This window comes from Salvia hispanica, chromosome 5, assembly GCF_023119035.1.
Source record: "Salvia hispanica cultivar TCC Black 2014 chromosome 5, UniMelb_Shisp_WGS_1.0, whole genome shotgun sequence".
Classification (NCBI taxonomy): domain Eukaryota; kingdom Viridiplantae; phylum Streptophyta; class Magnoliopsida; order Lamiales; family Lamiaceae; genus Salvia; species Salvia hispanica.
Window position 1 is genome coordinate 28,933,637 of NC_062969.1, and position 9,844 is coordinate 28,943,480.

The following is a 9,844-nucleotide window of genomic DNA, read 5'->3' on the forward strand; positions in this document are numbered from 1 at the left end:
TACGATTATTGGTAGCGGACCCTACATTCCACTAACTTATTCACACTCAAATTTTATTTTAAAACTAATATATAAAAGTAGGACCCACACACCACTAACTTTTTAGACCCACTTTCTATTACATTTCTTAAAACCCGTGTCGGGTCAAATGGTGCCAAATTTTAAGGGACGGAGGGAGTAACTTTTTCCACCCACTTTCTACTATATTTCTTAAAACTCGTGTCAAGTCAACCGGTGTCAATTAACGAGGGACGGAGGGAGTAATTGGTGACAAATTATTAAAAATGTTTATTTAATAAGAGTGACATCACATACCCCTAAAAAATAGCGTCATGTCAAGTCAACCAGTGTCAATTAATAAGGGACGGATGGAATAATTGGTGACAAATTATTAAAAATGTTTATTTAATAAGAGTGACACCACATACCCCTAAAAAAATAGCGTCAGGGGACCCTAACATTTAATATAATCACGAATGCAGTGTTTTTAGTCACTTTCGGACGAAAATGCCCAAATGGCTTGAAGGGAATTTTTGGCAATCACTAAATTTGCTGACATATGAATTCTGTCACATTTCTTTTAGCAACTTCTTATATGATTTTTTAATAAGTTCTGGTACTTAATACGTGATTAAAATTTTGTCATTATTTGCAAAAAAAAACTTCTTAAATCCCTCTACTTCTAGTTAGTGGTAATAATATGTACTAGTTATAATTCATTCTAAAACAACCAAAAATATAGAAAGGTGAAGTTATTTATGCAGTAAAAAATTGAATCAATAATACACAGAATAAAAAATATTTCATATTTATTTAAATGATATAGTAATTATTTTCTTGAAAATGCTGACATTTAAATATTATTTCATTATATATCATCGAACTAATTTGTTATTCTAAGCCTAACTTTAAGAAGATTTTAAGATTGATATTTTATTGAGAATTTTAATTTAGATCAAACCAAAAAATTTTAACATCATATGAACATTCAAACCAAAAAATTTTAACATCATATGAACATCATATAAATTTGCATAGTTTTTAACATGAGTTATTTGAAAATATTCAAGTATATGCTATTAGCTTTTAGTCCTTGGAGATTTTTTTATTAATAATAGTATTTGAAATTAAGAGAATGTAATTTTATAAATTAATACTGCAAAATTAGAATATTTTCAAAAAAAACAAAATTGATCTGTAAATCAAGGTAAAAAAAAATTAGGGGAAATAGAAACTCGGAAAAATACTAAAAATGAGTTTTATAAGAAATAAAGGGTCTCATTTTGTTATTTTCATATTAATTAATGCAAATAATGATAAATTTGTATATTATAAAAAAAAAATTAGAAACGGTAAATAATGATAAATTTTTAATTACGTATAAAATACCAAAACTTATTAGGAAATTATATTAAAAAAGTTGATGACAGACATAATGGAGTGATAAAAATGTCCTTATAGGGCCTAATGATGTTTTACTCCGAAAAAATATCATTCGTGATTATATTAAACATAAGGATCCTTTAGTGCTAGTTTTTTAGTTAGGAGTTTATGGTGTCACAACTAGGGATGTCAATCTAGCTCGAAACCCATGGGTCGACCCGAATTACCAGGTAAAATCATAGGGTTAGGGCCGAAAAATCGCAACCCATATTCAAAAGCGGGCTACACGGGCTAATCCGTTCGGGTCGGCGGGTCATACGGGCTGGCCCGGGTGGGTTGCGGGTTAGCCCACGGGTTGAGCATTTAATATAAAAATATAATTAAAATTTTGGATTATATACTTATATGAAGTATATTTGGTAATATCAATATTAAATACAACACTGATATAAAGAAGTAATTATGAAATGCATGATTTCCATTTAATTGTAGTCGATTCATGTGTGCTATTAACTAAACGATATATTTATCTATTTTGTTTCAATTTTCAATAGCTATTATTTTCTTTCTCTTGATCACTTAGATAATACTTTACTATTTGCGACAATCTGCTTTTTAATAATTTAGAATATTGGATTGGATAGAAAGTAGTAATAACATATAAGATTACTATTGGCCCGAATAGCCCGTGGGTTAGCTCGAAACCCGAACATTTAGGATTAGGGCCGAAAATTTATAACCCGAAAAATTCACAGCCCGAATAACTCGCACGCAAATAGCCCGACAACCCGAGTGGATTGGCCCGAATCCGAGCGGGTTAGCCCAATTAATATCCCTAGTCACAATCCAAAACGTTTGGGACTAATGAGGCGGTCCACTTATTTAATAAAAACAAAATGGCATGATTATTGGTGATATTATTAAATAAATGAATTTGTTAACATCAATTCTTAAAAATTGTCTCCCTCACCTCCACACCGTCGCTGCTCTATTCACCGCCGTAGTATCGGCGGCCCTCACGCTGCCGCCGCGGTAAGCCTCCTTTTCACTGTTTTACCTCTGATTGTAGATTCTTCAGATTATGTGGAACAATTCTTTTCAGTTGGGCCGTTCACCCCACCCCGTTCACCGTTCTTCTCCAAACCCCAACAGTTTAACTCCCAGTCCCATTCCCATTCCACTTGCATTTAATCCCGATATGCTTGTATTTTGTTTTCATCTTCACGCAAATACTCTTCATTTCAAGTTGGTTCGTCAATATGTTCAACTCTGTATTGTCTACCACATGCTCGATTAAATGTGTGAACGAAACGGAAGTCGCCAATTTGCATAAAAAGGAGTTTGTGATTGCATTTTACACTCGCTTGTGTATTGTTTACAGCTTGCCAGAATGAAGCTGAGAGTGGTCTCCAGGAAGATTTATGACTATGTTCGAAAAGATCTGAAGGAGATAGCATTTCCATCGTCGTTGCCTGATCCGCCCCACATCAAAAAGCGCCAAAAGCTTACTTGGAAGGAGCGATACCTTGTTAGTTATCTTAATCATGATTCTCCTGTTTCAAATAATTGTTTCGTCTCATTTATTGGAATGCAATGGAATGAAAATCCTATTTGATTGCATAAACAAGATGAAACCTACCATCTTTATTGATACTTGTATATGTGGAGATGCTAAGGTGTTGAAGGAAGCATCTAGACTGTATGCTGCAAGCTGGGTCAGGGATATTGGTCCAGAACTCAGGCCAAATGAATACAAACAGAAACTGGAGAATGAAAATATCCTCAATGGTGAAAAAGGGACGTCGAAAGAGAAGGAACCGTCAACTCTAGAGGATCTTGGTAAGGGGTATTGCCTATTATTTTCAGGAAAATGTGCAACTCTAATCTGAAAGTTAGAAAAAGAAGAGGAAAGATGAATTTGCATATGGAAGAGACTTAAAAAAGATTTCTCCATGTCCACGTCCTCAACTTTGTTAGAGTATTAGAGATTATCACTTCAGGCATCCATTGCTTAATATATTTAGACTATAAATTATTAAAATTGATGCAAAATCTGCACCCAGGCCCTTGTGTAATTGCACTCCATTATAAGTAGTGATATTTTATTAACTTGCAAGTATTGATATGCATTAAAATAGTTGTTTGTTAGCATGGTTGTTTAATAAGAGGAACAAGATCATACTTGTATGACAGAATTATGTGCTCTGTTTATTGATGATTAATGATTATGGTTTGGTTTGGTTTGGTTTTGTTTTGTATGCACTATATAGCTGTGGCTGCAAGAGGAGGAATGGAGACGTTAAGACCTGCTCTGCAACGAGTTTACATGACCAGAGCTTCTGCTTATAGAGATGCACTTAAAAGTTTTATCGAGGGTTATCAAGAGGGTATACAACAAGTTATGGAGAAGAAGGAAGATTCTAAAAATCAACAAGAATCCCACCCTCCCAAAGGATAGATTTCATTTGCAAGAGAATTGGTCCGATTCCGCGATTCCATATCTTTGGAGAAGTTCTTGTTGTAACTAGCATTAAAGGACTTTATAATGTGCTGAATCGAGACAGAACACATTCCATATTTTCCTGATTCAAAAAGTGGAATTAACATATTATCTGGAGACAGCAGCTTAAGAGAGAATGGCTGTTCACTTGTTTGTGACAGTTTTCAAGTAAACATGGTACTACATTCTTTTATCATTATTTCACTCTAACTTCGTGTGAATGCTATTACGCAAAGTTTCATTATCTTTTGTCACTAAAATATTTAGGTAGAGGAATCAAGCTAAGATTTACCTCTAAAATTTGTGTAACTGAGCTAAAATATACTATCTGCAATCTTTACAATAAAACCTACAAAATATGTCGTCTAAAATTGTTGCTCTTCACTCGCCTAGGGTATGCTTATATTTCTTCTTTGTCAAGCTCAGTGCAAAGATCTGGTTGTTAGAGCATCCACAGCGGTGTCTCTTATCCGTCTCTTAACCGTCTCATCTCTTCACTATTCATGGGCCCCACTGTACTTTTCACTCCATCTCTTAACTAAGAGATAGCACCCACATCAATCCATCTCTTAACCATCTCATCTCTTAACTATTCATTCAATTTCATTTTTCATTTTTATTTTCAACAAATCCAATTAATAAAAAACACACTTCATTAAATAAAATAAAATTACAATTTAAAATCCTAAAAATAAAAAAAAATACATAATTAAAATCCTAAAAAAATAAAAACACACATAATTAAAATCCTAAAAAATAAAAACACACGTAATTTAAAATACTAGAAATTAAAAACACTTAAAAAATTACTCCGTCGGCGAATCATCCCCCGAAGCCGGTGGCAGTGCACCCGGCTGAAGACCAAGTTGCCTTGCCATCGCCTGCATTCCGAGAACATGATGTTCGTATTGGGTAGGCGTCATCTTGGAAGTGTCAGCCATCGTGGAGAGCATGTATACGGACCACAGGGAAGTGTTCGAGCCCATGCCCGCGCCCGCGCCCGCCTGGCTCGATTCGCCCCGGCTCTTCCCCTTCCCCTTCCCTTTCCCTCTCCCTCTAGCCGCCTTCGCCGCCTTGGTCCCTTGCGGTCGACGTCGGGAACCGGAGGAGGAGCCACCGGCTTCAGTGGGCGTGTCCCCAGCCTCATGTGAGGCGTTACCGATCCGCCGCCCTCACTAGACGAGTAGCCACCCCCCGTGTGCTTCGTACGTTTCGAGCTCGAGGACTGGACACCGCCAGCCCACCGATCTTCGTTTCTGCTGCCAAACATCGATATGTTTGAAATCTTTTTTGACGTCGTCTCTAAAGACGCGCATCGCCGCTCGCAGAATGTCGGCTTCGCTGGCTCCGCTTTGGTAATGCTTCGCTTCACCCCCGTAGACCGCGCAAAACTTTTTGACATCTCTGTCAACCCGGTCCCAATGAGCGCGGAGCATCTTCACGGTGCGGGGGCGACTCCCCCTCGGCTTTGAATCTGTGTTGTAAAGCTCGGTGATCTTCTGCCAAAAGCACAATTTGTTTTGTTGATTCCCGACGATGGGATCGTACGAGACGGTGAGCCAAGAGGTGTATAGAGTCATCGTCTCCTTGGAGCTGTATGGATGACGGCCTAGATCCTCATCCACCTCCTCCTCCACCGGGGTCTCTTCGTCTCTTCGTCCTCGGTATTCCTGAATGTGTTCTTCCTGAAAATTCTCCCTAATTTGGGACAATCCCTACGTTGCCCTCGGAGGGGGGGAGGGACGATAGTATGCATCCAGATCGAAATGTGGAGCTTGGTACGGCGCCGGCGTTGTCGAGCCATCGGTGCCCGGCGTTGACGAACGAGCCAGCGAGTTGTACATGCCCCCCCAGTCACCAAACGCGTTTAAATCGAAGCCGTCGGAGCCGCTGGAGTTTTCATCACCGGACATTTTTAAAGAAATTGGAGAGGGAAAGAAAAGTGAATTGAGAGAAGAATAGATGTGGTGTTTGTAGTGTTTGTGTGTGGAATGGAGAATGAAAGAGAGTAGTGTGTATTTTATAGAATAAGAAAAAAAAAATTATTACCGTTGAAAAAAACGGTAATATTACCGTTAATTAAAAAAAAAAATTAAAGCGATTTTAAAAAAAAAATTAAAATTAAAATCAGATATTCGACGCCCACTCGCGGGGTCAACGAGTGGGCGTCACGCACCAACAGCGACGTGCCACGTCGCCCAGCGCGTGGCGAGACCGTCTCGCCAGCTGCCTCGGCGAGACGGGACGCGGGACGGGCTCGGGACGAGACCGGGACGAGATGGACGCCACAGCGGCGTCTCGTCTCTCCGAGACGAGACCGGGCTGAATTTGTCAGCCGCTGTGGATGCTCTTACGATACGATCTTTTTTTTTTTTATTTCTTTTAATCAAGGAGGCACTAAAGAAATCTTCAACTGATTGCACTAGAGAATATAATTGGTGAAAAAAAATCAGTGTTGAGTGCTAATGCTGCACTTGGCATTCTCCCAACGGAAGCATATATAAGAAATACAAGTGAACAATGCTTTCCATATGACTCCAACAACTATTCAGGCTATCTTCGAGTCATCCGTTGTCTTTCTCGTTTGCGGAAGCGGTCCAGCATGAGCTCATCTGTGGCAGCTTGCCTTCGACCAGCACCATCTGCAACTGAATCTTGATTTCTAGCCTCCACACCAGTTTCCTGTGCTCCCTTGTCCTTGTGAACCTCTGGATGGTCTGAAAATATATTATCAAGACAAATACTAATATATCAGCCAGGCTTTAAGGAAACCAAATAAGCCAATCTCATGGATTATTGCATTGATCAATACACTCAAATCCACAAGGTTATCCATCAGAGTATCTGTGGTAAAAAAACCCACAACATGACTCAGAAATACCCAATAACAAGGTTATCCATTTCATGTTCATTAGGCAAGGAATCTTAACTTCATTGGCATAACTTCTACTAGTAGTCACAGCAAAAGATTTAACTTTTCCGTTTTACAGTATCCAAGTTAATCAATTTGCACAAAACATCAGTTGAATGAAACATGGATAGAATATTAACATCAGCTTGACTTAGACTTCAGCGGATTAAATTTCCCAAACAGGTCACACTGAAATCACACATTGACAGAGGTAATGTCAAATAGCAAGACCATTATCATTCTGTCTCAAAGTGAATGATTTGATGCAAGGATAAGACGTAAATATAATTCTTGGATTGTCTTCATATGGTTCAATATGCAAAGAAAATGAAATCACCTTTCCTAAGTTTCTCCGCATAGTCCTTGCCACGCTGGAAAAAGTCAGCACTGAAACTTGCAGGAATGCTGGAGTCTGCTTTTGGACGACCCACATGCCTCCTCTCCTGTAAGAGCTTTTTTGCAGCCTCTGTTTCCTCAATATTTCTTAGTTTGTATCTACAGAGTTCAGTTGCAGTTAATCATCGAGTAACAATTTATTGACATTAGCACTTCCTAAACAAGAAATTTTTTTTGAAGGCCATGCATCTGATCATTTTCTTAGCAAGTTATATGGCAAAATACAATATAGCCTATCCACAAAGGGGGCATTCGTTTTGAGTGATATGATGGATTGATAAAATTTTGCGCTTGTTTGACCATTTTTTCCTTCAAATACTCAATCTATGTTTTATTATATCTATCATGTCACTCAAAGTAAACGCCCCCATAGTGTAATGGGGCTTGGTAGTTATTACTTGCTATTGTCATTCATTCATTGGTTGTTCTTATCTATAAACCTTCCCATAGATATTGACAATGAAGTTTCTCCCATACTCCCTAGTCCCTACTGATTAGAAGCTTAAATGTCTACCACGAAAGAAAAGAAAAAGGCATACTCTATGGGAAGCTGAATTTCGGCAATCCCTGTTGTCCACTGAGTAGACTGCTCTTCTGAGTTTAGCTTCTTCACCTGATAAAAGAATACCAGGGACTTTGTAACATTGATTTTCAATCTTAGAATGCCATAAAGCATTTAGTGGAGGATGCTGGGAGAAGAGACACAGAACAAAATTGTGAAATTTGTGAAAGTTGTAACCTAAACAAGCAGCACTCATTGACTTTTTTCATCATCCTGGTGAAAAGAACTGCCTGCTGTTCTATTATAATAACCCCTGATGTAGGAAAATACTTTCTATAGAAGCAATGCAAATAGTATATCTACAATAAAGATAAACTAAGAGACTCTGTACCAGACAATATAAGCATTCATGTCAATAGTAACACAAATGAAGCTTGAGTTTGACTAAGACACATAGTCTTTTCAGGACCAGGGCCAGTAAGTTGATTGCTCCGATTTTAGTGCCGAAAATAGTTAGAAGATAAAGTACTTGGGAAATAGTATTTGTTAGGGTGGGAATTTCGTTTGGGTTAGTAGAATCTTGGTGGGTAAACTATTTAGCTGTCATTGATAGGGACGATCTCATTTAGAACCCAGTTATAATAAAAGATTTTCACCACTCACTTTCAGATGCTCAGGAATTTTATACAGCTCATCCTCTGCACGCTGAACTTCATTCTCGACTTGGTTTTCTGCATCAATATTCTTGCCTCTTTTCTTTGCCAGTTCTTGTTCTACATATCTCAACCTGCACATCACATTAAATTTTTTTTACAGAAAGTAGATAAAAACAAACGTACAATGGTTGAATTATTTGCAATGCATCTTGGTTATAACAACTAAAACTATACGACTTCCACCCCATTTCAACTCATATGTTGTTTGTGCCTAACACATTATTCTCTTACCCAAATATAAAAGCACTACTCTATATAATGATTTAGAAAATGAGAAGGAACATGGAAATGGAAGTTATTGCTGCAATTCATATTTCAAACTAAACACCATGACTTTGAAGACACGAAACTACATAATTGCAACCCTCAATCCAATTTTCAACCCCTTAAAAAGCCATATAAGAGTTCTAGTATTACAACCGTTCCCCTAAAACTAGCAAATTAGTTGAACTTAACAACACATTATAACTACATCAAAGTATTAAGGGAGTGTTTCATCAAAATTACGGTTTTACTATAAGATTGCATGGCTTTGTGAAAGTGTTTTATTCCTAAAAGATAGAAATATAGTTGTAACAGGTTTGGCTCACCAATAAAATCATAACACGAACAGCAATACGGCATACAGGTAACAGCTCAATAGTCAATACTAACTCCAGCCTGGTTCATAAATTAGACGATTTTCCTCCTTTAAGATCTCAAGCAAAACCTATGTCAAACATTTTAGCATTCATGCCAATATTGAATCACTGGAGAGTTATAACCTCAGTTCATTTCTGATTGGAGCATTCTAATTATGACATTCATGCTACTTGGAAGGAAGCAAGGTCATTGAAATTCCAATCCAATTATAAAGAGCAAGCCATTAGCGAGGACGTAACAGGAATTAAGTAGGATAACATACATATTAGGGTCCTCCACCATGACAGCAGTTTCTTGGGCAAAGGTGTCTTGCAAAACTAAGTCGTCCTTCTCAATCTCGCCTTCATTCTTATCACTAACAGTGCGAGTCAAAGCAGCCGCACTACTGTTAGTTGCGGCAGCCGCAGACGGCACAGTCGGTAGGGCGGGCATCCCCGACTTCTTCTCCCTCTGTTTCTGAAGAAACTTCACCTCCTCTAACGACAAAGCCAAACTAAATGAAATTCCTCAGAATCTCAGCTACACACATACACAGATCTATCGAAATTATTCAATTAATTAATTGATGAACAGCATCGCACCTCTTTTCCTGGTCTTGGTCCTGATCCTCGTCTTCCACCTCAATTCTTCTTTTACGAAAGTTCTTTGCCTTCATCTCGTTCACCGTTTCCTCCTAAAATTGGGCGGTGGCCGGAGCTGGAGGATGACTTCAATTCTAGGAGCAGGGAGATGGAAGACTATCGTCTGCAATTTTTTCTAATTCGAATGGGCTTTAAATATCTTCACTGGCCCAT

The 9,844-nt window shown here is 38.1% G+C and overlaps 3 protein-coding genes across 4 annotated transcripts; 1 reads left to right on the plus strand and 2 right to left on the minus strand.

Moving 5' to 3' along the window:
- Window positions 1-2,312: 2,312 nt before the first annotated feature.
- LOC125187462 lies at window positions 2,313-4,076 on the plus strand. Its single transcript, XM_048084058.1, has 4 exons — window positions 2,313-2,415; window positions 2,765-2,911; window positions 3,060-3,222; window positions 3,654-4,076. Exons 2-4 carry the CDS (start codon window positions 2,774-2,776, stop codon window positions 3,839-3,841), a joined length of 489 nt encoding a protein of 162 aa, XP_047940015.1. The 5' UTR covers window positions 2,313-2,415; window positions 2,765-2,773; the 3' UTR covers window positions 3,842-4,076.
- A 982-nt stretch (window positions 4,077-5,058) lies between these two features.
- LOC125189776 (glutathione S-transferase T3-like) lies at window positions 5,059-5,463 on the minus strand. Its single transcript, XM_048087011.1, has one exon. It carries the CDS (start codon window positions 5,461-5,463, stop codon window positions 5,059-5,061), a length of 405 nt encoding a protein of 134 aa, XP_047942968.1.
- Window positions 5,464-6,281: 818 nt separating this feature from the next.
- Window positions 6,282-9,815, minus strand: LOC125191226 (protein COP1 SUPPRESSOR 2). 2 transcript variants are annotated; one of them, XM_048088739.1, is made up of 6 exons: window positions 9,632-9,815; window positions 9,313-9,543; window positions 8,356-8,479; window positions 7,730-7,803; window positions 7,132-7,289; window positions 6,282-6,600 (listed from the first exon to the last, which is right to left on the minus strand). In XM_048088739.1, exons 1-6 carry the CDS (start codon window positions 9,703-9,705, stop codon window positions 6,437-6,439), a joined length of 825 nt encoding a protein of 274 aa, XP_047944696.1. In that variant the 5' UTR covers window positions 9,706-9,815; the 3' UTR covers window positions 6,282-6,436. The 2 variants fall into 2 exon arrangements, with proteins under 2 accessions (XP_047944696.1, XP_047944697.1); XM_048088740.1 differs by having other exon boundaries at window positions 9,313-9,526; window positions 9,632-9,764.
- Between the last annotated feature and the right edge of the window lie 29 nt (window positions 9,816-9,844).

What these genes read in the sequence shown, in the direction of transcription:
- LOC125191226 (XM_048088739.1), bottom strand. Translation starts at nt 9,705, where the DNA reads ATGAAGGCAAAGAACTTTCGTAAAAGAAGAATTGAGGTGGAAGACGAG. An exon ending in GAAATTCAGCTTCCCATAGA is followed by an intron (nt 7,290 to 7,729) that starts GTATGCCTTTTT and finishes TGAACTCTGTAG; the next exon opens with ATACAAACTAAGAAATATTG. An exon ending in TGCGGAGAAACTTAGGAAAG is followed by an intron (nt 6,601 to 7,131) that starts GTGATTTCATTT and finishes ATATATTTTCAG; the next exon opens with ACCATCCAGAGGTTCACAAG.
- LOC125187462 (XM_048084058.1), top strand. Translation starts at nt 2,774, where the DNA reads ATGAAGCTGAGAGTGGTCTCCAGGAAGATTTATGACTATGTTCGAAAA. An exon ending in CTTGGAAGGAGCGATACCTT is followed by an intron (nt 2,912 to 3,059) that starts GTTAGTTATCTT and finishes GGAGATGCTAAG; the next exon opens with GTGTTGAAGGAAGCATCTAG. An exon ending in GTCAACTCTAGAGGATCTTG is followed by an intron (nt 3,223 to 3,653) that starts GTAAGGGGTATT and finishes TGCACTATATAG; the next exon opens with CTGTGGCTGCAAGAGGAGGA.
- LOC125189776 (XM_048087011.1), bottom strand. Translation starts at nt 5,463, where the DNA reads ATGACTCTATACACCTCTTGGCTCACCGTCTCGTACGATCCCATCGTC.